The following is a 27,897-nucleotide window of genomic DNA, read 5'->3' as shown; positions in this document are numbered from 1 at the left end:
CCACTGTAATGGGGAACAGACAGTTGAGAAACCTTGGATTTTCAGGGAGAAAAATGTAACCTTATCATCAAGATGAACCAAACCTGAAGAAGCTTGTAAAAAGGAAAGTAAAAAAAAGAATAGAAAAAAAAAAGGAAAAAAAAAGGCAAACGTAATAGTTTGAGAAGGGCAGGTAGGTTCTGGGTGCTTTCTCCAATATTAGGATGAGGCTATGGTGGCTTGGCAGCTTTCCCCCCTCCTGTCAGCCAGCTGGATTACAGCAGCAGTCCATCCAAGGAAGTAATTCTTACAACCAGATATGTAGCTTCTCTGCCAGCTCACATTTAGGCTTGAAAGCAATTAACTGCAAGGAACTTGATTGCATTCAGTCAGTAATTTCCTTTGGACTCGGAATAACAGAAACAGAAATAGTTCTCTGATTGTAAAATGCTGCACACACAGGATTTAATGTGGGTTAAATGCAATACTTCTAGCCTTCATCTGTACACATATCAGGTGACTGTTAAAAAATAGTTAAAAAGTACTGGAAAAAAAATTACAAAGCAATTGGGGCCCCAAAAGGCAATCAATCCTTGGTCTGATTACAGTATACGTATTTTTACTGCAGGTTACACAGATGTTTGTTAGAGCTACACCTTTTATATTGTTGTAATTAAGGCTTTGTCAGTGTTTCTATTATGACCTTGCTTCAACAATTTATTCCAGGCTGAAACTTGATGTACAGGAGCAAAATTTGCTCTTTGCAATGCACAGGGAATAGGTTGTGCTTCTCTGTGTGACAACAGCACATTCACTGCTATTTTTTTGTTCTCTCATTGTGTTGAGTGTTTTTCTTGTAATCTCTATTTGGGCACAAATCATTTTAAAGTTGGCAATAACTTAAAGGAGAACTAGCACAGAAACAAGCTTTCCTGTGTGAGTCCTAGAAGAACACTAAACAAATACTTAACTGCATGAAGAGGCCAAAGTAAAGGCACTGTTATAAAAGAATGCTGGGGGTAGAGGAGGGAGAGCTTGGAGAAAGGGGACTTTCCAAAGAACAAAAAAACTCATGATCTGTGCTGCTTTAATCCTCAGGCTGGACCTGCCAGCAAGGTGATTTTTCAATCTAGAAGTATCTGTGGTCAATTTAGCTTTTCCTTCCCCATCATCAGCTTGATTGCAGGGTCATATTAGCATATAGCTATTTACAGTGCACTTCTATTACTGTGGCTGACATCTAGTGCAAGAGAAGTGCTGCTTGCCACTTGCTCCTCCTTCAAAATCCGAAAAAAACTCTCTCCAGCTATCTTTGTGTGATAAAAAGGTGAAGTGAAAATGTTTGGGAGAACAGAGCCTTTTTCAAGAGAGAATGCTCATCACTAGAATTCTGGAATAAATCTAATACTGCTCTTCAGGCTTTATAAGGTTAGGTACCTTAAGTGACTAGCCTTATTATGCCACTTTGTAATGAAGAGACTACATCCTACAGCATATGAATCAGAACATTCCTGGAACCTTGAGGCAAATAAGCTAACACCGTCAATTTTCCTTTTGCTTAGAATTTGCACTTGGCAAGGGGGTTGGACCTAGATGATCTTTATGGTCCCTTCCAACCCAAACCATTCTGTGAATCTAACAGTAATTGAAAAAAGGCTGGTAATTGCACTGTTGAAGGAAAAAAAAATTACAATTATTCCTCCAAGTAAGAGTGTTTCCTTCTGGTTTTTAAGAAATGTTTTGAAAATACTTTAAAAGCAGGGTGTACTTCTGATGTAAAATTGTAGAAATAATAGACGCTTACTGTATGTATTCTTTCTTCCCACTCTGTCAACATATCAGCAGGATTTAGGGTCAGTAGAAAACTGATGAGGCCAGCAGGAGATTTGAAGCTAATGTGATGTTATGCTCCTAATATCCTCTTCCTAATCATGTACTTAGGAAAATGAGTTAAGCACAAGGAAATATATGCACAAAGGTTATCTGGCTTACATATTTGACTAAGAGTAGTTTGCTTAATTATTTATTTACATAGAGTTAAAACAAAACAAAACACTTTTCCAATAACGCAGTTGAGTCATTTATCACTTAAGGAGAACAAACAGTGGGAGTTTAATACACAATCAGATAACAGATTAGTTTGCAAAGCCATTCTGCAATTAGAGATGCTTAGGTTTAGATGTGCCCTCTTTCCTCCTCCTCCCTGCACCTCTGGTATATAAATCCATACTTGCATCTTGTTGCAATTTAATATTGTGGTTATGATGGCTTAAGCCAGGAAAAGATATCCTCACAGTTTAGTTATATTAGTTATAATGTCTAGCCATTGCTTTGTTAGTCACATCTCCATGAAGTCCAGAAACTGTTAAAATACTTGCTTTATTTGTGGGCTGATAACTGCTCCCATCTCTAAATGGTTTAAATTATTTATAACAACATTTTTCTCAGCTGTGAAGTAAGAGGTTGAATTTTGTTTTGAAATTGAAACAACAATTAGAAAAACAGTAGTTCATTATACCACTTACATGCATTTGTATTCCCTTGAGGATCTGGCTTGTCAGCAAAGTGTAATGTTCATAAATGTAGTAAGCACCTAACAAAAATCTAAAAATGGAAGGTTTAATTGAATAGAACTTTGAACAAATTGACACTGTCTCCATGCTGCTCACTGGAAATAATAACCACTGGAAGAATTTCTCTTTCACAGTTTGTGTGTTCTTCTTTCATTTCTTCATACGTACATCAAGGAAACAACCATTTCTGTTTGGGGACGTAGGATGGAAAATATAAGCGGGACTGTCATCAAAACCTGCTGTGGTCCCTGTATTTTATATCCTAGCTGACAAAACAGATTGCACAGTTTTATTTAATTACAATTCAAATAAAGCATTACAGAGTAGTTTTCTAGAACTCATAGAGTTGCCAAAAGTAAACAAGAAAAATGAATAAAAATTGACATAAAAAATGAAGATCTTTAAATGTAGTTCACAATTATCAATACTTAACACTTTTCTCTTTGTTAGACACTTTCCAAGCAATAATTCTTCTGTACACAATAGCTCTTGGGTATGAAAATAGTCTCTTTACTGAATGAAATCTTAATCAGTTCATGTGTAAGTGCTCATAAAGAGACAAAAAGCAAGAGCCTCTGCTTATTTTTTCAAACAGGATTCCATGACTATAGGAATTTAGGATTAAAGAAAAAAGACCTGCTACATCTTTACCTTAACCTTCAACGTTATAGATAAAGAGTATTTCCTGTCATGTTACACTATCATTCTGTTATTGCTTGATACAATATTGAGCATTGTTTCTGGATGTATGAGCATGTGATTTATACTTTCTACGTGGCAACCAATGCAGAAACAATCTGTCAGGGACTGTCATTGAGGATCAATGCTAAATGTTACTCAGCAGGATGCAGACTGTATCTCGGTGGGTGTCCTCCTACTATGCTTTGATTATGTTTGTTGTAAAGAAAAGTGCTTACAGCACTCGTATTTCACCCCCTCTGTGGAAGACATATTATACTGTCTTGATTTGTCCCTCTTTCAAAAAGATGTGCTGTTTAAAAACATATACACAGCATTTTCAAAGATTCCTTCAGCATAATCTGATTATAAAGGGGTTATGTGACTGTTTGTCTTTGCTGCTTATTGTGTGGCTTAAATCTCTGAGGACAAGCTGACTGAACATCCATACAATTTAGAGTCTGATGGCAGCTGTGGTTCAGAAATGTTCTGGACCAGATCTAGGGTCATCTGAGGAGGTGCTTTGTCATACAACAAGGTAATAGGAGGATTTTATACTACTTATTACTTCTTGTAACTTCATTAGATGATAATACTGTAGACTAGGTACGTGGGGTGGGGAAGATTTAATTAATCAGAATGGTACTTTTTTTAACTTATGTCAAGAAGGGAAAAGATATTTTAAAAATACTTTTCAGTATTAGTGGGGAGTAGTAAACCTACAGAGAAATCTTTTCTGTGAGCATTAATAAATATATCTTGTGAGAAAGAAAACAGAGATACTACACTGCACAGCAAACTGATGTGTTGCTTTTATGAAAGGGTATTTCGAGTTAACAATAAGTATTTCAGAGAGCGTGCCTAATATTTCTGCATGGCCAAAACACTCACCCATGATTTCCATTGCCTCTGTATTTGCTGTATTTTATCAAGTTTTGTAACTGTGGTGCTTTACTAACAAACTTCCAGGCATGAACGAATACATACTAGAAGACCTTACCATGTGGATGGGGCTGACAAGTACTCTCTGGATGACGATCTGGTAAATCTAGAAGTTCTAGATGAGGTACTGTACTGTCTGAGCAGCAGTTTCTGACAACCGTGCTTCACATTTCCCTGTTTCTTTTAACAGAATGAGAGGATATTTTTGCAAGGTTTTGTCTCAGCATGGAAAAGGAATTGTCTTGTGACTGATCTGCTATCATCATTAATATTCTGTTTATTAATGACATAAAAGCAGTAGCAGTGAATCCTTTTATGGTGAAGAATTTAAATATGAGTGATGATAGTTTAAAATATTTTGCAAGTGTCCTAAAATGGGAAATTTAGTCATGAAGATTTTGATTTAAGTGAGTTTTCTAAAACTGATGAATTATATGGAGTAACACGTCTAAGACTTCTGCATAAAAAGTGGTGAAATAACATCAGCTGCATATTTTATTATAACACCTATGTGCAGACTATCTGCATTTTTTTCCTGAGGATCCTTAACCTGCATGCCAGTGAGAAGATGACATAATAATAATACTAAATCGTGTTAGCATTCTGCTTAAAGCAGTCTCTTACTACCAGTTCAAATCTAATCCTTGAAAAACTATTATCCTTGTTTCACAGTCAAATAAAAAATTAAATGGAAACATACTGTGAAGTGCAGAAAATCTGCATGGCCATTTTGTTTTCAGGAAGTTTACTTCTTGGGCTGATACAGCAAAGTGCATGCTTATCTGGCAATAGGGTATGCCATTTAACTTAGTTTTATGATATTAGTGAGAAATTTGAAAATATTTGTTTGGTTTTGTGATGTCAGAGTTTAAGAAATAATTAATAACATGTATAATAAGTACTTTTTAATCAGTGTTCTCAGTATATTTACAAAAATTATCTTGACTGGAAAAATATTGCTTAACAATCAAACTTTCTGTAATCTTCTCAGGATACCATTATCCATCAGCTGCAGAAACGCTATGCTGACTTACAAATTTATACTTATGTGGGAGACATTTTAATAGCCTTAAACCCCTTCCAGAATCTCAGCATTTACTCTCCACAGGTAAGAGAGACTCCAAGATGTGGACAGTACTTACTTTGCATTTTTTATTAACACCACTGGCTAAAGTACTTAAATGATGATGGGAGCACAGACTAACCCCAGCCTTTTCTTCCTTCAGAGATGTATGGCTATTTATTTATTTATTTACCCCCCCCCCCCCTTTCAGTTTGATGTAGTTTGATTTTGATGCTTTTCCCATGGTGACACAACTTTCACAGGAGGCCTGAATATTGCCCCAGCCACTGCTGTTCTTGTCTGGCATTTAGTACTTTCTTCCAGGAAACAGAAGATGGTTATATGAACCACCTCATGCTGAGGCTGTTGCTTTCCAAACAGTTGCTCTCACTATTGAGTTATTACATGTCCTGTACCGTCAGCTGCAGCTTAAAAGAAACAAGTGAATCAAATGCTGTAAAGATAGAGGCAGCTTAATTCCTTATGAATATGAAGAGAGGTGGAGCCGTAAATCCTACTGGCTGTGGGTGCCTAAATTAGGGCTGCAGGCAGAGGGACCAGATTCGAGATTTACTCTGCAGTTTCACTCTTTGCAGTTTCTGTGGTTCACCTTGGGTATTTCCCTGCTTGAATGCTTGTATTTGTATTTCTTGTGATACAGTTCTCTTGACTATCTTGTGAAGGCAACTTTGGAATGTATTTTAGGTGTTGTAATTTGTGTTCTGGAAGGTGGTCAGTGCCAAGAATTACCACTCCTCTGCTGGGTGGTTCAGTGTGAATTTCATGGTAGAACAGACAACTGCCTTCTGTTTAGTAGGCAGAAGATAGTCATTACCTTCCTTATCAATTCTTAATTTTACAATTAATTTGTACATTTTAATTAGGTATTCTGACTTGTGGTTTTTTTTTCTTAGTTCTCCAAGCTTTATCATGGTGTGAAGCGTTCATCCAATCCCCCCCACATATTTGCCTCTGCAGATGCTGCCTACCAAAGTATGGTTACGTTCAGCAAAGATCAGGTAAGAATCTTCATGTTGTACTTTCAGATTATTTCTTTAAGCCATTTATTCCTGTATGAGGCAAAACAGAGCAGAAATCTAGTCAGGTTGGGACAGTGGCATAAAAGAGAGCACAAAGCTGAATAGGTCAAATAGAAGGGTTACCTGACCATTATAGTTTCCCAGACACCCATGAACTTCTGGCAGTTGACACCAACTACAGGCTATTGCAGTACAATTTGATCCTAACCTGTCTTGCACTAGGTATTGTAATTATTTACACTTGTGTAAAATAGGGGGGTCTCAGTGCTGTAGCAGGTTAACAGAGTTTTAACTGCTCTTCCATTGCAGAAAGACAGTAGCAAGTAATGGATAATCATTTATTTTTACTGCAAGTCACAAAAAACACAAACCGTCAAGTCATTGTTTAGTAAACTATATTAAGGATAGGTCTAATATGAATGTAATGAGGACACAAGTCTAGCAATGATTTTAATGAGAATGAAATACTGTGCTGTAGAAGTTAGATTCCTTTTTATTGCGTTCTTAAAACTGTAATTTTGCACTATTTGAATATGATGTGTTGTATGTACATATATATTGGGGTCTAATAATTATTTACATATATTATTATCTAGAGAAAAATAGTTTTGTTGTCAGTCCATCAGGCTAACTTTATAGATTTTTAATTTTATATGTCCTTCCTATCTCTTCAAGAAGTAATTTGCATTTATGCAGAGGCAGCAAATTATTTGCAGACATCTGGCTATGCCTGCTGGCATGTATAGTTTGCTATTTTCTGTTTGTAAAAGACGACAGGAGTATGTTTATCTCCATTAACTGGTGATGTTATGCTGGCTCTTCTTTCTAGGGTGTGCTAGATGCACAATGTAACTAGATCAAAAATGTACTTACTCTGCTTGTTTATCCATTCAGCTTTCCCTTGCATTTTCCTTTGAAGCCTGAAAATTGACTCAAAGTCTAACATTTCTGGTGAAGCTAAAGTCAAATATGGCCAGTATGAGTTCTGCAAGAACTCATGGTCTTTGTGTAAGCTGTTGTACATTACTCCTCTAGTAAAGTAGATTAAGACTGTTCTAGGTATCAAAACACTCTGAGTCCATCACTAGGTTGTCTATTTCCAAGAAATGCAAAAATACCTGACAAGAATTAAGGAAAGGAACTGTAAATGTCATATCACTAACATTATTTAGAGTCAACATCCACACCTTCTGTCAGACACCACAAGATGTCTGATTCCTAAGAAAACTTCACAGCAATATCTATCATAGAGCACAGAGTCTAGCAGTACCTAACATACCCACTAATTATTCCATGTACTTTATATATATATTTATATACTTTATATAACTTACCTCCCCATTGGTATGCATTGCTTTTTATGGAACAACAAAGGTTGCTCTTGCAAGGTTATTTCACAGTGAGAATGGTAAATAAAAAAGAGCTGGAATGACTCCATATATTCCAGGCTGGGGAGAATGGATAATCTTTCTCTTGGTCAAAAAAGAGTGTCAGAAATGTTGTCTGGAGAACTGCTGTCTCTTTCAAACCCTTTCACAAAGCTCGGTTCTGTATCAAGTATCATTGCATCAAGTATTTTAGGACGTCATCTCTTTTCCCAGCAAAGAATCTTGCATGAGTCAGTGTATGGTGCAAGGAAGTCTCATGTGTTTGCATAGAAATTTACAAGTCTATGCAACTGCTTGGCATTAACATTTATCCTATGTCAGTTCACACTGTACTCTAAGTAAACTAATATTTGCACTGGTGATCTGTAGGGCACATGAAAAATTGGAAAATAATAAATAGCATTAGAATTCATGCTTGCTGTGACCTGGAGTGTTCACACTTCAGCTCTGAACTGACATTCCAGGTGTACTGGCCTTCCATTTCATTCATGAAACATACCAGCAGAAAGCAGATTGAGTAATTCAGATGCTTCCAGCTAATCCTCGAGTTTGTAAGCCTTTGGAGAACCTATAAAATACCATGTTACATACAGACTGCCAACTCAGGAATAACATGGGTATGTTCTCTCAGACTCACCCAATGAACAGATGCATATTTTTCTGAACTGTTTAGATGTCAGTCTGTTGTTTTAGCCTGAATATCAGCATCACTTACAGGATAATCTCTCTACACAGCAGCAAACCTTAACATAATTTTTAAAGCCAGGAGCAGACTTTTGGTGAGTATATTAAGTACAGCTGTACCCTGTTTTTCATGTTAATTCAAATGAACTCAATGAAGTGAGCTCAGATGCACTGTTGAATTATGTTACATCAACTAGCTGTGGCAATCTTCAGAGTTTTGAATATTTGCAACAAGCTGCCTGTGTGCACAGCGTATGTTAGCTTGTAGACATGGTCACTCATTTGTCTTAGTGCTTAGAATATCACTCACTCCTTTGCATATATGCACATTCCTGTCAGGTATTGCAAGATGCATTTCAGTGATCTAAGGAATTAAGAAATGATTACACTCAGCCTCTACTGATCTTTCCTTTCTGAAAGAAGTTGAGTGGGTTGACCCCTAAGGTATTTTGCAGTTTTGGTACTAAAAGTTAAATAATAAACAGGAGCAATAACAGCTGAAAACCCATTTATTGACCACGTGGTGAGCTGTGCACTTACTGTTTTGTTTGTGTGTTCAGTGCATTATCATCAGTGGGGAAAGTGGTGCTGGAAAGACAGAAAGTGCCCATCTGATCGTCCAACATTTGACCTTCTTGGGAAAGGTATTTCTAGCCAATCATGTAAAACTATGAACAAATTCTCCCCACCCCCTGAAATTTTCTTTTTATTTGATGTTTAATACTTAAAACTGTTCATGTGAATTTTCCCACTCAAGTCAGGGACAGAGTAATCAAGCATTTGTGAGCACTGAATCAAGGTGTTAGAGTACAACCTGTGCCAAGCCACTCAATACTTTTAAAGGGAAAGCAACAAATTCCAAATGTTCAGTGCTTATACTTATCTACTGTGTTTATGACATTGTTCATGTATACAATAAAGAATGACAGATCTTGCTTTGAATCTGATCTTAGAAGCTCTTACACGTTTAAATGCAATGAGTAATTATTCTAATGCAAATCAATGGGAAAATAAGTGTGTAAGGTTAACCATAAGTATATGTATTAGTATGATTTCAATCTTAGCTAATATTCTTCTTGTTCAGTTTTTGATGGTTTGGGGGCTTTAACTAAGTTTCATGAAGCTTTGGAGGCAGAACAATTGCAGAGAAGAAAGAATACATGTATTTATATATATATATTTTGTTTTACAAATAGGACATTTCTTTTTCAGTTTATGGCCCTATTGTATAATTAGGTTAGCAGGGTATCAAACTCCATGAGAAGTTACGATAACAGGATGCTATGCTTCTGAGGCAGGAATTGGATTGTGGGTAAGCAATATATTCTTTTAATGGCCCTTCTGGTCTGTATCTGTTCTGTGAAGGCCAATAACCGCGCTTTGCGTGAGAAAATTCTTCAGGTGAATCCTCTGGTTGAAGCATTTGGGAATGCCTGTACTGCCATCAATGACAACTCAAGTCGCTTCGGAAAATATCTGGAAATGATGTTTACGCCCACAGGAGCTGTAATGGGGGCAAAGATTTCTGAGTATCTACTTGAAAAATCAAGGGTCATAAAACAGGCTGTGTAAGTGTACAAATCATCTGTCCTTTCATGTTTATGAAATGTTTGCATTCTGTTTAATTCTGCAAAAGCCCTTATTTTAAATGCTTTCAGTAGTGTCTTCTACTGAAGTGCTAGTCTTTTATACAGTACTGTAATGAAAAGAATAGTAAGGTTCTTTTGGATTGGAAGCCAGACCCGTTCCATTCTTTGGAGAAATATTGTGATTGGCTGGGTGTTCTGTGTTTCACAGTTGAAATAATTGTTGTCAGGCTTTCACTGTTATTGACACTGATCCTATACCATTAAAACAAGTGTGATATTTGCTACCTACTCTATTAGCTCACAATAAGGATTTCCACTTTTCCTTGTACAAGATACTGCGAGTATAAACATCTGTGCTTTATATAAATACTTTTTTTGTTTCCAGGGGAGAGAAAAATTTCCATATATTTTATTATATTTATGCTGGCCTTTATCATCAGAAGAAACTTTCTGAATATAGACTTCCTGAAAAAAAGCCTCCTAGGTAACTTGTTTTAACTATTCATTGCAATTAGCTATTTATCAGCTCTTGCTTTCAGTATGATGCCTTAAAATCTCTCTTAATCTTTCAACATCCCTTAAGGATCTTTTTTAATCATCCCAAGCAAAGAAAAGGATGGACAATAAAGAATTACATTATTTGTATGAGAACTTGAATCATTTAAAGAGAAGGAAGGAACAATCTTATTATTGTGTAAATATTCTGTACTACTTTCAGATCAGGACAGTCACCTCATGCTTTCTTGTAATACTTCAGAGAACCCCAAATGCATTTTGGAATTGTGTTTTTTGATTGACATCTGTACTTGGAGAGCATCTGATCTGTATTGGGTGAGGGTGTGTGTGTATAAAATGTTAGTAACGCTATGAACAGATATTAACAAAGTATAAGCAAAAGTTAATTAATTACTTTTAATTAAAAAATTAAAACTTAGTACCAAAATATTTAATCGGAAGATATTTCAATGAATATTCTTCCCATTTGCTGATGCAGTTACATTAAAGTCATGGAAGTTTGTACTGGCGTATCTGCTAGTTTGGTGCTTTCTTTCTCCTATTCTACTTAGATATATTGATAATGAAACTGGAAGAGTAATGCATGATATTGTTACTAAGGATTCCTATGGAAGACAATTTGAAGCAATTCAGCATTGCTTTAGAATTATAGGATTCACTGATGAGGTAAGAGATACAGTTTCTAAACCATTATTGACCTTCTTTCTAAAAACGTCTCCAGCATCGCCTGTGTTCAGGCTGCCATTTGATCATGTGAATACACACCTGTGCCACAGAATCTCTCTTATGATAGAAATGAATTATGAAAGCAAAACCACACACCCAGAAGCTGGGACCAGCCTGAGGTCTCATTCTGTAATCAGGCAAGTCCATTCACAGTTCTGCATCACACTTGTCCGTGTCAATAGGAGCTTACTTGAACAACCAATAGGAGCCTACAGAACAGTGTACAAGCTTTAATAGCCATTCCAGTGTTCTCCTTTTTCTTTCATAGAGTAAATTTAGTGTACGTATCTAAAATGATTCCTTTAAAAGTGCTTTTTGTCATTTTTACAGGAAGTGTACTCAGTGTACAGAATTCTGACTGGAATCCTAAATACTGGAAATATTGAGTTTGCTGCCATTTCTTCACAACACCAAACAGATAAAAGTGAAGTTCCCAACCCAGAAGCCTTAGATAATGGTAAGCACGTTTTAACATTGTCAATTCTACAAATGCAATTTGACTATATCTGTGAGAATCTGTAACTTGTGGTAACAGGCAATGCTAGTGATTTCCACTGCATAATCACAGTTAAATATCTTTTCTTCACTGTCTTTCAGCTGCTGCACTGCTAAGTATTGGGTCAGAAGAGCTTCAAGAGGCCCTAACATCCCACTGTGTTGTAACACGTGGGGAAACTATTATTCGAACAAACACTGTGGACAAAGCAGCTGATGTGCGAGATGCCATGTCTAAAGCACTTTATGGCCGGCTCTTCAGCTGGATCGTAAATCGCATTAATACGCTGCTTCAGCCAGATAAAAATATATGGCAAGTTACACATCGGTGAATCATTTGTATTTACTGTGCAGTAGTCTTTGATGGGTTCATCCATTTGTATATTTTTGATTTTGCGGGAGGGGTGCTGTGTTTATTTTGGCTAAGTCTTCAAAATGGCTTTCATGCTGTGATACTGAATTCTGTTTCCGGGACATTAACCCCAACATTTTCAAAGAGCTGAGTGGAATTTAGCTACTGAAGTCAACGGAAATCAGATGGCGAAAATAACGTAAAATTCTTTAAGAAGATGCTTCTTATGTAGTGAACATTAGGTCATACCAAAAGCCAGTAAATAGTTGGAGTGCACTGAAAACTTCAGTACGCTTTGACAGTCATTCCAGTACTTCTGCCAGTATGCGTTAGTAATAAATACAGATCTCAGATTATTATTATGCTGCTACTTGAGTTGTAATTGACAATTTTGAATCGTTTGAAATTACAGAAACATTCACATTTTTTTAATTGCCAAGAGCTGGTCCAGCTGCTTTGCTCTTTTCAAGAAGCTGTAGAGATTTCTAGATATAAGAGAATGCCTTAGGTGATGTCGAAGTGCTCCTACTTGCTGCAAGACTCCTCCTTCCCTCCTGGGACAAGGCATGGAGGGAACAAGTACTCTAGTAGGACATGTGGAATAAATATTGCAAACATAACTTGAAGATGATGCTAGTTATGAATTCTACCACAGAATAATATTAATGCAATGCTGTGCTTTGGCACCACATTAATATGTTCTGCATTTTTCTTGTCTTGGAGATAACTTGGAGATTCCTACTTGGTATTTTATTATATCAGAAATAGCAGAAATATCATCAACCACACTTGCAGTTCCAGTGTGACTGTAGTATGAGAATACATAAGCTAACACCCTTAACAATCCTTCTGTAACAGCAGGAGACTTGGTAGAAATTACCTTGCTCACTGAGTATAGCAAAAACATTATACTAGAGCTTGATGCTTTTGTCTATGTGGAGGAGCTAGCAATAGGTTTTATTGGGGATCTGCTTATTGAAACCACTTGTTTTAATACGTCTTGAAAGAGTTTTTCTCCTGCTTTTCACCTGTGATTCTCCAGCTTCCTTCATGGGAATTTGTACAAGGCAAGTGTAAAACCAAGCCATTAATGATGCTGAACAAATGCATAACTTCTGATAAGTTAAAACACAATTTTTCTCCGCTATTTTTGCAGCAGATTGAATTGATCATGCAATCTTAGTTACCATGTTTATTTTGATTTTAACTGGGTGTTGCCCATGCTGAATTTTGTTTGTATTTTCACATGCAGCAATGCTGAAAATGGGATGAATGTTGGGATACTAGATATATTTGGATTTGAGAACTTCGCAAGAAATTCCTTTGAACAGCTGTGCATAAATATTGCTAATGAGCAGATCCAGTTTTATTTCAATCAACATATATTTGCACTTGAGCAAGTAAGTTCAACTCTTATGAAGTCTAGTTGAATCAGCCATTTTGACCCATAGATCATATTCAGGAGTACATTATAAACTATAAAATGGTTATGGGGTTTAAATATAAGTCACGGCCAAATCCTTCAACGTAGTTATTGTTTTGTTAATAATGTTGGGGCCCACAGAGTGTTGCTGTGCCTCATTAACGTCCCAACAATGTTGCTTTTACTTGTTCAATATAAAAACTGTGCTGGTAACTTTGCAGATGGAATATCAGAGTGAGGGAATCGATGCTGCTGCAGTGGAGTATGAGGATAACCGTCCGCTTCTAGATATGTTTCTCCAGAAACCCATGGGTCTCCTTTCTCTACTAGATGAAGAAAGTCGATTTCCTCAGGCAACAGACCTAACGTTAGTTGGTATGAGCAAACAAAAATCCTGGGAAACAACATATATTTTGTGAGCATGGATTGACATCTTTACTTTAGTTTTACTAGCCTAGTTGTCCTACTGAGACTGTGCCATTTTGCTTGATGTTTTAACTATGTTTTTCATTGTGCTTCATCATTCACGATGCATGTTTTTTGTATTGCAAAAGTTATCTTACGTATCCGGTGTCAGGGGCTTATCGTCTTTCAGTGTTTTAAGGAAATAACCTGTGTGTTGTCCCTGTATGGGAGGTACATCAAGAAGCATTCATCCTCATTATAAAAGGAAGGCTGCAACATAGCAGATTCTTGTGCACTAGGACCACCCTGGGACTCAGCATTAATACTGAGAGTAAAGTTAAGATCTCCCAGGATCCTAGGCCCATGTTTATCCAATTAGAAAATACTGCTTCACTCCAGATTATCTCATCATAAATAGAAAGTGTGTGTTATTTCTGGTGTGCCATCTGGCACAATGTTACCTTTCCTTCATGCATATTTTATGTATGTCTTAACAAATCTTGGCGCCAACTTTAAAACGTGCAGTGCATGCCATGTTTAAAACTGTTGTCATGCTTTTATTTACTAGAGCTACATTTTTCCCTGTGATATGTAACAGAGAGTTCCAGTTCAATGTAATGTACAGCAGGGATTCAAACTCAGTCACAGAAAAACAGCTGCCTGGTAAATTACATGATATATGCACAAGATTTTTCACTTCTGGGCTGCAATTTGAAATGAGGTCAAAGACAGACTGAATGCTATGGTTTCATTCCAGTCCTTATTTGTGTACTAAAGCTGTGAGCCTCCCTGTTGGTCCTGTAAAACAGTTAATATTGAACTTGTACTTTGACAGTGGCATTTTCTCTCGTCTAGAACTTACTAATATCTTGAGAACACAGAAGAGCAGAATCCCTGAAGGAGATAGCAACTGAGATATTTTGCCCTTTCCAGATGTACCAAGCAATCATTAATTTTCCCCCACTCTGCATCCAACCCTTCCCTCCCTGCTAAATTCTAAACTTAATTCTTTTAGCTTTAAATTGAAGGATTTTCAAGCTTGGTTACACATTAACAGAAAAAAAAAAAAAAAAAAGCCTAAGAAAAATACTAGTGGATTCTAACATTAGAAAAAAATAATTATATTGTCTGACCTACACAACATGATGGAGAATTTTATTAATTGATTCTTCCCTCGGGTCTCTAGTTGCAAGTGCAGATAAAGAAATACAATAGCAAGTTTCACAGTATCAGCACTAATTTCATTACAAAATATTGAAAAGAGTATGAAACATCACAGAGCAAAGAAGACACCGCATAGCAAGTGGTGTTTCTTTTTCTGTCAGCTGTTCAGAAGTGTGTCACAGGAAACAGAAAGCCCTTTGGATAGAAGCATCTTTTCCCGTAGATGTCCAAAGGCAAATGGGAGATGGCCTGAAAACATTGACATATACTTAAAACATGATACACAAAGCTAAATGGATGGGGAAAGGAAGATGGGGAAAATAAAAATAACAGGCATTTAGGCAGGCCAGATATGTGCACAGCTTTGAAATAAATGCACCCCAAACCTTAATGTACATACATACATATATAGAAAGCAAATTCACAGCAAAATATAACAAGTTTTCACACCTTCTCATTAGCCCCTATTATTTAATAGTTTTCCATGCACAAAACTATGCATTAATGTAGGAATTTGAAAGACATTCTAGTTTTGATTGAGTTGTTGTATTCAAAAGTAATAGCTTGGAAGAAAGCACGAAGAAGATGGCACACAGCTGTTACTGGGCAATCTGATAATGCATGTGTATATAGCACTATAGCAGCAAGCAGTCCTTAATTAGGATGGTGATTTTACTTAGCCACTGTTATTCATTTTTATCAATGTCACTTCTCAAATGTTTAGATAAATTTGAGGATAACTTACGATGCAAATACTTCTGGAGACCAAAAGGAGTGGAACTGTCATTTGGTATTCAGCACTATGCTGGGAAGGTAGGGCCATGTGACTTTTTATTTAGTGGTGGGGTCATTATCTGTTTTATCCAAAGTAACTGCTTTTTTTTTTTCTTCCCTCATATAACAATGAGAAAGTTTACAGATAAGATGATAAAGTTAGAAAACCTAAAATCTGTAATAAAATTTTTGTGTGAAGTAGTCCATTTTAGAACCTATCCTTAGGATTTCTTCAGAAATTTGGTAGACATTAACTGCCTTTTATTCTGAAAGAAATCTGGCACCAGAAGCAACATCACTACAATATTTTTAAAGGAGCAACACTGTCGGGCTACTACAGGCTACAGAGTTGTTAACATCATGTGAATGCCATGGTAATTGTGTGTATGACTGTAGGTAACGTGTATGTGTAAAGGCAGCATGTAACAATATCTCCCATAGTACTTAAATCCCATATTGAAAGCATTGGAAAGACTGACTGGAGCAATTCTTGCTAGGACACACAACTGTACTCCACAGCACCTAACCTGTTTTGTTCTCAGCAATCCATGTGTTATTTTATATAGGGATTAAAGGTCCATTTTTTTCATATAACATGAGCTTTACTTGTGATTTCAGTTGCAAATTTTCATTCATAAACAAAAAGTCAAAATGAAATAGCCATGTATTTTTTATAGTTACCAATAAAGTCTCTTCTTCAGAGTCAAAAATTTTATGATATGCTCTAGTAAACTTAGTCCAGCTTTCTGGCCTCGTAGGAATAAATGCAAAACTTCACACAGGTTTATTAAATTCTTCATACCCAAATGACCACGTCATAAAACCACTACTGAGTAGTTCTCCATTGTAGGAGAGCATTTCAATTTCTTTGTATTTAACTAGTGGACTCCAGTGGAATTAGGCTAGTAAGGAATGTTGCTAGTAATAATAAAACTAGTGTAAATATTAGTGCAGTTTTTTTTTTTTTTTTTTTTTTTAAAAAAAAAAGGATAAGCAAAATTAAAGAATTCATGTATGATTACAAATAGCCAGGCATTAATTTCTATAAAATACAATTTAAATCATTTTTAAAAGGCAATTTTGCCTACTGAAGCATTGGAGAGTAAAGAATCAAAACTGATATGCCCTAGCACAGTGAAAGAAAGGTCCTAGATGAAAGTTTTCCTACTATCATTTTAGAAGCAGTGAGAAGCCTATTTAATGCACCTTGATACTGACCTGCATCTGAATTTTACTCCTGTTCCTCCAAGAGATCTAGTTACAGAACAGTTTGTTGCAGACAACATATAGATGGTGACTACCTGAGAACCATTTATTTCACATGTAAACTGTCAACTTAAGCTTTAATGAGTTCTCTATTATATTACTTCATGCATACCATACTTTGATGTGGCAAACCTTAATATAATGCATAATGTGAGTAAAGCTATTTAACCAAATTTGATCTGCAATAACATCATGAATATAGGTGTTTTTTTAGGCCGTTCACGTTTTGAAGACATTGCTGTAGCTGTACACTTCTAAATCTTTTGTGGATAACTCATTGGCTTGTCAGAGCCAAACTAACTGGTCTACAAGGTCATCTTGACTGTTCACACTTTAAATAACATGGTAGTTTTAGGGCAACCCTTTCTGGTGACTTGTCTGACTCTGTTTCCATGCTAGGTATTGTATGATGCCTGTGCATTTCTTGAGAAGAACAGAGACACTCTTCCTGCTGACATAGTGGTGGTGTTGCGAACTTCAGAGAACAAACTTCTTCAGCAGCTCTTCTCTAGTCCATTAACAAAAACAGGTATTTTCTGCAACAGCTTTGCTGACATTGCAATCTTTTCAGCTACTTCCTCCTTTGAAAATCTAGTTATTTCTAGATAAAACTCTGCCATTCTTTTTCAGCTCTGCTGTATAAAGTTCCCAGATACCAAATTATGATACTAGTTTATTTATTTATTTATTACATATGTGGGTATTAATTCAGGCATGTATTCCAGAGGAAGGGAAATTATCTGGTACGCAAGGCCAGAACTCATTTTCAGAGCAGTATGAGAATGTGGGAATTTTCTTGATTGATAGGTTCTTGTGCAACATGTCTTAGAGTTTCTAAATCATGTAGCATAGACAGTTTGTTTGGAGGTAATACACACCTGTTTAGATTCATCAATGCAATACATAAAGAAGTTTCTAACAAATTATAAAGTACAGTTACTAATCTGCTAGGATTAGTTAATTCACTTTAGTTAAAGCTTGTTGGCCCTGACTTACACAAAAGTGCACAGATCTATGGGTAAATAAAACTGATGGCTAAATAAAATAGCTAAATAAAATTGATTAGTCCATGGATTTATGCCAGAATACCAGTAATCCAGTACGACAGCTGGAATGATAGTTCTGCAGTATGCATGCCAAGAAGCCAAGAAACATTCACATTAAAAATGTCACTCGATGCTTTCCACATTTTTCAAGTTCGTTTTTCATCATGGATAATAAATAGATGTAGTAATAAGGAATAATCCAAATGCAATGTCTTGTTTTAGATTGCAAAATCATTTTTGTCTGATATAACATAAGCAAGTCTGATATAACATAAGAGTATCAAAAATACTCTTAGCAGAAATATATGCATTAGGTAGTGCTATATAGGCTTGCTGTACATAGGTTGTAGATGCAGTTTTGTGCCCGTGCAGCAGCTTTGCATAGGATTTCTGGAAACGTCATAGCCAATTACAGCTTCTGGTATTGCCTTCAACCTCTCCTGAGACTTTTATGTAGAAAAGGAACATTTGGAGGAACTCAGATATTAGAGCCTTCTTTGCACGTATGTAACTGATAGCAAAATATCCATTTATATTCTACATAGGATGGATTCCTTTTAAATTATCTCTGCTCTTTTCCTGTAATTAGAAGGCTCTGGATTACCTCCTTTCAAATTACAAATTTAGAGTTCCCTTAGAGGTGGGAATCCAATGAGGAATTTGCTTCTCCTTTCAGCTACGACAAGTTTAGTTGGAGGGGGATATAGTTTGAGATGGAGTAGGATTATTTATTGCCTAAGTGGGAAACAAAGAATCTTTGTGTATATTTCTTCTGACATTTGAGTCATTGTTGGACTGGTAAAAATAGTTTTTCTACTCATGCTAGATCGATCAAGCAAAGCAAAAAAGAAAGCTCGCATCTGTTCAACTGTGCTTCCACACCCCTCTTTACCAGCCATTTTATACCTTGGAGCTATTGTCAGAATAAAACAGACTAGATGCTTTCTCCCAGTTACAACACACTGTCACAGTTTTTGTAAATATTATACATTTGATTTTATTGGTATTTTTAAATTTGATGATGAACAAGACAGCCACATGAACACTGATGCTTTCATGCAAACTTAGCCGCCTCTGGCTTTTTAGAGGTATTTTCAGTGGCAGTAACACAAAACTGAGTATTTTGCCTAAGATGCATGAAAGATTCAATATGAAGATGCTTTTCATTGCAGCAATGTATGTTTACCCTGTTGGTGTAGTTCCACTTTTTTTTTTTCCTCTCTTACATTCCTTCCTTGTTTCCTATTTAAATGAATTGGATGGTTTCTGTTATAAAACATCTACCTTTCCATAAAGTTCAAACAAGTTGGGTGTTTGTATTTCTGTCAAGTCAGTACAGGACATCCTGTTAAAAATTATTATGCATATGCTCCTGTGCATGGTGTTATAAGAATAGCTTAAAACCCTTATGTCATTTCTATTTTTTGAAAGTCTTTGTGTTTTTTTTCTATTTTTTCCAGCTGTCTAATATAATTGGCACCCACATCCTGTGCTGGGGCTGGTGTTCTAAAATCAGATTGTTGCCAGGTTTAGTTTTGGCAGCTTGCAAGATAAATGAAAGGTTTGGCTGAATTCAGAAGGTATTGGCAATGCTGCTTCATCTCTGCTTAGTAAAGGAGGATAATGCTATACTCTTAACTTTCTACAAAGAAGCTTTTGTAAAGAAAAGAATAGTGACTGTGTAAATGTCCCATCACACCCTGGCCTTGCCTCTTAGCCCTCTTCCCTCCACTTGACATGTACTTCATTCCTAAAGCAAACCAGAAAAAATACAGTTTAAGATTCATAATCTTGATACAATTTTCTCCAGCTTTTCTGTAGATTACTGACTGATGCGAAAGTTAATAATTTACATGGAAGCCACATTGCATCTCTCCAGGTAACCCTGACTTGAAATGAGCCTTCTGCCAGTATCTCTGGTGTTTTGTTTGAAGATGAGTGACAGCACATTCTCACATCTGCTTACAACTAGCTCTGGAATTTGCAGCGTACATGTTTTTTGCCAAGCAGCTATCTCCGTTATGCATAAGAGTCACTAGGTGGTGCTATCCCAGAAGCAAGAAACTTATAATGGGTCTGAAAATTACTGAAATGTAGTTATTAAATACCAGTAAGAACAAAAAGATGCCTTTCCCACCCTGAGAAGGTCTTCCGTTTGAAGTATATTTATATAAGTGACATGTCTTCCACTGTCAAAAACTGAGCAGCAGCAAGAAAATAAATATTAAAAAGACTAAATTCCTTTACTAATTTAAGATCGTGCTAATCCCTTTAATTTATCAAATATACTTATCCCCTCTTAACAAATGCTTCTGTTTCATAGTAGCGGACTGTGTAGTTTAAAGAACCAGAAATTAACAGCAGGATATTAAGTGCACATTTGTAATAGTGATTTATGGTTAAAAGAGCACACAATTAGTGATATAAGACACCAGAACTTAAAGCAAACATTCTGGGACTAATTTTGTAGAGTGTGCAGCTTGTTTTTTCTTCCTTCAGTGGAAACTCAGGTACATTCAGCATGTTTTGGAATCTGTTTGTACTTTCTAGGGATCTTTAACCTCAAAGCTGAATGAACATACTCTGATTTAACCTACTGATTCTCTCAATTGTTTCCATATATGTCACTTTTTCTACAGGTGCAGCTTCTTTGTGATGAGGATTTTGTGCATTCTAAAACTAAAATAGAATTTACTCCAAATACAAGAGAGAAATAGAGCATTTTAAGAAAGCTAACCACTACTCCAGTTGAATATGCACTTTTCCATTCATGCATTCTTGTTTGTTTATCACAGTCATAGCTAAAGCATCAGAGTGAAAAGGAATCATGCAATCTAGAAAGAGAAGACTTGTAATAGAAGTCAATTTAACTGAAAAGATTTGGGAGAGCCTTGGTACATTCACTAGTGGTAGCAATGAGGAGTCAGACCATTTGACTTCAGTCCTGATACTCAAAAATTTTTGCAGTATCACATTTAAATGCTGATACCATTAGACTGCTTGGACTAAAAAGCTTTTTTTTTTTATTTTTTTTTTTATTTTTTTTTTTTATTTTTCTCTTTGCTGAGACTGTAGCTCCCTCTTCCATTTTTCCTCTCATACCTTATTTACCCCAACTGACCTGATTGTACTGAGGAGATAGGAAGGTGTGCAAGAGGGTTTTCATTTTATCAGAAAAGCTGCAGTACAATTCTCTACTCTAGAAACAGTATGATTCTCTACTCTTGAAACACAGTCTCTGCAGACTTTTTCCTGATTCACAGACCCTTAGAGCTTTTGTCATGGTGTTTCTGTTCTGCCTTAGATCCTTGCTGGGGAGAGTTGCTAGCTGGAAGGAGGAAAGGAAAAATACTCCAGCCTACCCATTCCCAGAGCAGGAACCCAAGAGAAATGTCCATGTCCCAGTTGAGAGGGATATGTGGGATCTGGGCTTGGCTGCACAGAATAAATACAGAGCTGAGCACCAGTACTGCTATAGCAACATCATATCTAATAATTTTAGTAGCATTGGGTATTGCTCACATATTCAGAGTGCTATGGTGGTTTTGTATCACCCATGGTTAATAAGCTCATTGCTCATACACCCTAGATATTTGAGCATAATTTGTCAGAGAAAACTGGGGTGAAAATTTTCACAGCCTTCACTGAAGAGTTAGGATATTTAAACAAGGAAGAATTTTCACCCAACATATGAGGAAAATATATTTTTTCAAAAACAAATTAATTATAATTAGTCTGCTTAAAGGTCATTTTCCCTCCTCAGCATTGATTTTACTCCACTTTCTTCGTACCTTTATATTTCCGGCCCTACTTAGAGCCCTCAGATAAAAATTAATTATAAACACTGTATGTCTCATTAAAAACAAACAAACAAAAAACAACAGACCACATGCTGAGAAAGAATGTGAAAATAGATGTTTTAGGTTTTTGTTATGCACACTAAAGCATACAAGAAGTAGGGCCTTCTGCAAAATCACATCAAAGAATTACTTTTCACCATTGCTTAGCAATTTCTCAAGGTGATGAGTACTATTTAGTATTAATTTATTTGTAACTTTGTTAGCAACTGATACTTCATGAAGAGTCAGAACCTGGGGAAAACAAATGGCTTTTCTTGCGTTTCAGCCCCATGAACAGATTCTACTGGGCACAAAGTGAAATCTTGGCCAATTAAATCTGACGTGCTTTGCCAGTGTTTTCAGTGAAATCATGACATAACCTGTCATGTCATTACTGTGCGCTCCTACTGAGCACAAGCACTTCATCCAGTGATAAATAGCTGCAGCTTTCTTGGCTTGGTGTGTGTCAGAGTCACTGAAATATAGCATGTTTCCATTTGGGCTTAGCGGATTTTTTCTTTTAATTCCACACATCACAATAGAGCAAAAGACTTGAATACATCTTAATTTCACTAATTTATCCTGTGATAAATTCTTATTATAATGGCACTTTTGTGTTAGTATTTTCACCTCCAAGAGATAACTGCAGGCACTCTAAGGCAAATGAATCAGAAACAAAGCCATTGTAATTATAATCTCTCTGCTTATAGATGAATCAGAATTTATATTTTGTAAGAATTTGGGTCAGGTTAATGGAAGCTGTGTATTTTCACTCAGAACACAGAGGCTTTCCTACTTCTGACTGGTCCATATGTTAAAAGCATATAAAAGTTAATCGTTTTTGCTTTGCTGCCAGTGTGTTGTGTGCAAAGAGAGGCTTTAAACCACAGCTGTGCAATGTAACAATTGTGAACTTTACTGGGTTGCAGATGTGGGACATCAGTAAACTAAATTAAATGTAGCTTAACTGTGTTTGAGGTAGAGTTTGATTACATTTTTTTAGTTTTTCAGTTGATCATTTTACAGTTCAGTATTTCTTTTTCTTCACATCCTAAGGTTTTTTTTTCATAGACAAGTATAGTACACAGATACTCACAAGATGTGCTAGCACTAGGATCCGAACAAAACATACCCGAAGATAGCCCTAAAAATAAAACTCCTCTAGAAAGAGAACCATCTATCAGATCAAAGTTAGCAGGACTGAGACCTTGGGCTTTATGAAAGGTATAACAATTATTTACTGTTGAGAATAGCTCTATATGAGTAGAGTGTCAGTGAATCACTGGAATTCCATGTGGAAGTAAGCACAACAGCTGGGAAGGCCAAGTTAGATTAATTGTGCTTATGTTTGGTAAAGGACGATGCCCAAGCAGAAGTCTAAAATTTTTAATGTGACTTCACTGATAATATTGTATTGAAAATGGGCAACAGACAGCAGGCATAGTATAGATCCTTGTCTTGAAATGCTTGCAAATTGAACCCCCCAAAAAAGTACAAGTGGCAAGGTTTAAGAACAGATCTTGATGAGTTTACTGATCTGATTCGTAATAGGACATCCCCTGTAGAACAAATCTTGAGAATAATTTTTCTTCACCTTTCTTTTGGAAGAGAAAAGACATCTTCTAAATTTTCACGTTTCTAACCTAACTTCTCAATTCTATAATGGACGTTATCTCACACTAATAAACAACAATTAATTTTAACACTTCATTGTATGCTAACTAAATCCAAAACATGTTGATATTGAGGCGGCAGTGGATGTATTGCTTTTAATATTAAAGACTGTGGAATCTCACTCTGCAGCATACACAGAATTTAAATAGAGAAATATTCAGAGAATATTGTATGGTAGTTATGTTAACGAGTAGTTTACTAGGCAGTTTCTAAAGGCACTGTGTGCTATAAAGGCACTGCATCAGAGATGCTTGGTACATCATTGGAGGCATTCAGTAGTTCCCAAGATCAGACCTTGGAGGGGCAATTATTCTTAAATTTTGCAGTGATTTTGTAAAGCAGATAAATTTGTTAAATATTCAGATAACATGGCTGGTTTGAATATCTATAATGGTTAGGGATTTTTTTGGGTGTATCCTTTACAAAGTACATGCTTATATTTCCCAGTCTTTCAAAATAATTGAATTAGAGGTTACTGTGTCTAAGAGATGAGTGTATTTGGTGGAAAAGAAACATCTAAGTGTGTGCAGGATCTTGTCATTTTTTTTGAGTATTTCATAGTCTGAGTCTTACTATGATTATGTACTTTGTTTTAATACTATAAATTTTCTTACCTCCTTCAGCCTACAATAAACTGTAAAGGTCAGTATTCTGATCTGATTTGGCTTGATGTAAGACAGCTTGTAACAGAACTGCCTGAATAGCAGGTCAGTGTGTGCATCAAAGACAGAAAACGTGTTTGTGGGTGTTTGTATGAGTGGGTATTTGTTTTATAGTGTGGAGATAAAAATGTAAATCAGAATAATGTTTTGAATTTCCACAAAAATATCTGACTTTGTGCTATTTGTGGTAATACATAGAAGTGCTGAGATCCAGAGGAATGAACATTCCATTGAGAAGCCTTTGAGACTTGATTAAATGAGTAGTCAGCACCATTAATGCCTAGATTTCAAACATGGGGAGGTCTGGGACTTCCATAAAGCTCTGCAACCATGTTTTATCCTAAATTAGACTTCTAAAAGACAGCTGTTCTCTTGAAGAGTAAAAGCCTGTTTTTGACACCATTTTTTATCTTGTCTAGCTTGGGGTTTTAGCCACTGAGAAGACTAATAGTCATAGTGAGGCCAGAGAAAGCTTTCCTCCATTTTATTCCATGTGCCTGAATTTTAACTGCTGAATTCATTGGGCTAACTTCAATGACATTATTAGGATCTAAATCAGACTCTTTGTATGTACTGAGCAGTTTCAGTAGCAGGTTCTAAGTGATCAAATATATACCATGGAATGTTTTGTAACGTTGCATGGGAAATGAACATACTATGGAAATGCAAACGGTGGGCTAGAAATCATGGTTCTTGACTTCTCCTTTTCTTCTCCTTGTTTTCCTGATTATTCAGTGTTCTTGTAGATTTTTTTTCTGGCCTCAGGTTCAACTGAGTACTGTGAAGCTTAATTGGTATGTGAGTACAGTTGTTCTGAGATAGCCAGAGGCAAGATGCTGGAGGTAATCTACCAGAACACTTGCTAGTGGTTTGTGTTAGTGAGATAAAATACTAAGGTAACCACATTCTTTATAATCAAATTTCACTTTTCTAGTCAAAGCATATAATTTTTTTTTGAAAAAAAAGAATCTTAACATAATGTACAAAAGAAAGGCTGTCACATACATAAAATAATGAGTGAGGCCAGGTCTAAATCGCCATGTGTTAGTAACCATAAATTCAACAGACTCTTCCAGATGCCACTGGAAGACTCTGTGCCACTGGAAGAGTCTTGTCTGTGAATGGAGGTCATTACAGTAAAGATGGTTTTGGTGGGTTTTGTTTGTTTGTTGTTTTTGTTTTGGTTTGGTTTTGCTAATGCTGAAAATTAATGGAGCATTTTTCAAAGTTAAGGTTTTCACAGAAAATACATCTTCGTTGTTTCTTCCTAATCTAGTTGTGGGTGTGGTTGCAGGAACTAGGGCAATGTACGGAGGCAATGGTCAGTGTCCTGTTGGTGGTGAGGTGCTTTGCTACACCATTCTGAACTGTCTGCTCTTCCTCAGAGATTTCAAGGTTTGTTGTCCCAAGCAGATCACATACAACAGCATCAAATCTTACACTACCAAAGATGTGGGTGGAAGTTACTAAGGACCGTATCTGAAAGAAATGGCCTATGTCTCCTGACAATGCATAAATGATTAAAAAAAGAGTCACTTTGTTCTCCAGTGCTGCAGACAGCATGTCAGCCCCCACCCAGTTAGTCAGGTCTCCAACTAGTCAAGCTGCAGACCTGACTAAAAATGCTGGGCATCAGAGAGTTGGAAACTCCAACATTGTTTACACCATGACTTCTAATTTTTCCAAACAGTTTCTCATTTTTTCAGTTTTGTCTAGCTGCAGCTTCATACAGGCAGCTCTCAGCTGTACTGTGTGAATCACTCCATTAATCCTGTGTTTGGACAGAAGTGGCTAACATTTATCCACAAGACTGTGGCCAGGTAGAGAATATGTGTAGCATGTAATCCACTCCCTCTTTGCCACCATCTTTTCTAGAACCATGTGATCTTTTCTGATCCTGTACCTGGAAACATGTTTATCACATGATCAGACTATAGCATGCGTGCTTTGCCTGCCAGCTGTAAATGTGGTTATTTCATGGGACTGTGATGTTCTCAGAATGGCATAAGGTTTGCTCGCATGTCACATGATCACATATGTGCCTGTGATATTTCAGAAAATGACTGCATTTTAGTGAACACACTTCCAGTTGGGTAGATGGCTGCCTATCTCTGATTCAATTCATCTGGAAGATCAGGCATGTTGCTTAAGGTAGCCGTTAATACTCAAGGCTGTGTTTTAAAAACACCTTGGACACCGTCAGTAATAAATTATATACCATAATTTGTGCTTTCTTAGTCATTACTAGGTCAGGGTAAGAGCTAGTAATGACTAAGACCTAGACCACTAAGACCTGTCTTACTGTGATCGTACATTTACATATCTTGGAATACAGCAGGCAGTCTGACCTTCATTTCATCTCAGCTGCTGTCAGGAGTGTCTTTATTCTCTTGCATTCTACAAGGAGCCTACTAACCTACAGTGTTAAAACAATATTTAAACAAGGCAGGAATCCTGCTTACAAGCAGAGTTATTTGTTGCTGTAAACATCATGCTGTTTGTTTGCCAGTGAATGCCTTGCTAGCATGGAAAGCGACCACTGAAGTGTCTGTGATGTATTCAATAGCGAGTGTAGTACAGCACCCAATTTACATTCAGTTTCTCCTCTCCTGGTATAGCAATGTAAAGCTTTTAAGTAACTGTAAATATGATCTATGTATACTTCATGCTAGCAATAAGACCAAAGAAAACCTCTGTGGAAGTCAAATTAGTGATCAGAAATTGTTAGTTCACTATAGCATAGAATTCTCGTTTCAAATGATGTGGGTCAAAAGATTGCATCTTTTTTGTTCCTGAGGCAATTATAATTAGGGTATCCCCAGGCAGGGCTCACCATTTCCAAGTTTTCATGGCTATCAGATTCTGTTTTGTAATATGAATTGTATTTTGGAAATACATAAATATTTCTTATTTATTATTTACTTATTCTGAATAGGAAAGTGTTTCTCTTTTCAGAATAAGAAGCAGTGGAAGTGCGTATATATTGATAGTTATATTCGACAGATAGTATTTTTATAAATACATTCTTGTGTAAAATATGTAGTATATGAGAAAATTGGATTCTTAGCTTTTTATTGCACGAGATTAGCTTAAATGGCTCCTGTGACTCAAAAGAATAGTTTTGATAGTGAGTGTCCAGATTCAAATTAGTACCCAATAAAAAATTACATGTAGTCATTTATAGGCAAGCTAAGAAAAGCTTAGTCTTACAGTAGCAGAAGATGAAAATGCATTATGAAGATAAGCAGTCGACTTCCTTAGGCTAGATAAAATGTACCGAAAGGAAAGACAGAGAAGAATATGTGTGTGTGAAAGACATTGTCTGACTCTGTACCTCTTCTGGAGTGCAAGTGCTTAGCTGTGATTAGAAGTAGTGTCAATGAAATATGAATGCATTGTAGCATTTCTGACCATATTATACTGTATCTACATGGTATTTCAAGTAACCCCTCTTTATCTGAACCAGAAGCATGAAAGAAATTAATAAAATATATGAGGATAAGGAAGGAGCTTGTAGCATGCCCTCTCTGTAATAGTAATATCCCTGGTACAGCTTGTACAGTAAGGTGACATTGTCATTAGGCTCTTTCTCTGTAAGTCATTTGCACTTCACAACTGA

At 36.3% G+C, this 27,897-nt stretch overlaps 1 protein-coding gene across 1 annotated transcript in view; it reads left to right on the top strand.

Moving 5' to 3' along the window:
- Positions 1-27,897, top strand: part of MYO3B (myosin IIIB) — a gene marked incomplete at both ends in the record, with an annotated part of 190,770 nt that overhangs the window by 81,521 nt on the left and 81,352 nt on the right. The window contains 13 exons of the mRNA XM_082763227.1: positions 4,200-4,296; positions 5,164-5,280; positions 6,150-6,254; positions 8,908-8,991; positions 9,713-9,915; positions 10,322-10,420; positions 11,004-11,118; positions 11,509-11,635; positions 11,776-11,986; positions 13,278-13,425; positions 13,670-13,823; positions 15,742-15,830; positions 17,457-17,586. Coding sequence (XP_082619353.1) covers positions 4,200-4,296; positions 5,164-5,280; positions 6,150-6,254; positions 8,908-8,991; positions 9,713-9,915; positions 10,322-10,420; positions 11,004-11,118; positions 11,509-11,635; positions 11,776-11,986; positions 13,278-13,425; positions 13,670-13,823; positions 15,742-15,830; positions 17,457-17,586 — 1,679 coding nt within the window. The remainder of the gene's footprint in view (positions 1-4,199; positions 4,297-5,163; positions 5,281-6,149; positions 6,255-8,907; positions 8,992-9,712; positions 9,916-10,321; positions 10,421-11,003; positions 11,119-11,508; positions 11,636-11,775; positions 11,987-13,277; positions 13,426-13,669; positions 13,824-15,741; positions 15,831-17,456; positions 17,587-27,897) is intronic.

Source organism: Aythya marila, assembly GCF_965140915.1.
Source record: "Aythya marila genome assembly, chromosome: 6".
In the NCBI taxonomy this organism is placed as follows: domain Eukaryota; kingdom Metazoa; phylum Chordata; class Aves; order Anseriformes; family Anatidae; genus Aythya; species Aythya marila.
This window is presented reverse-complemented; position numbering and strand designations above follow the sequence as displayed.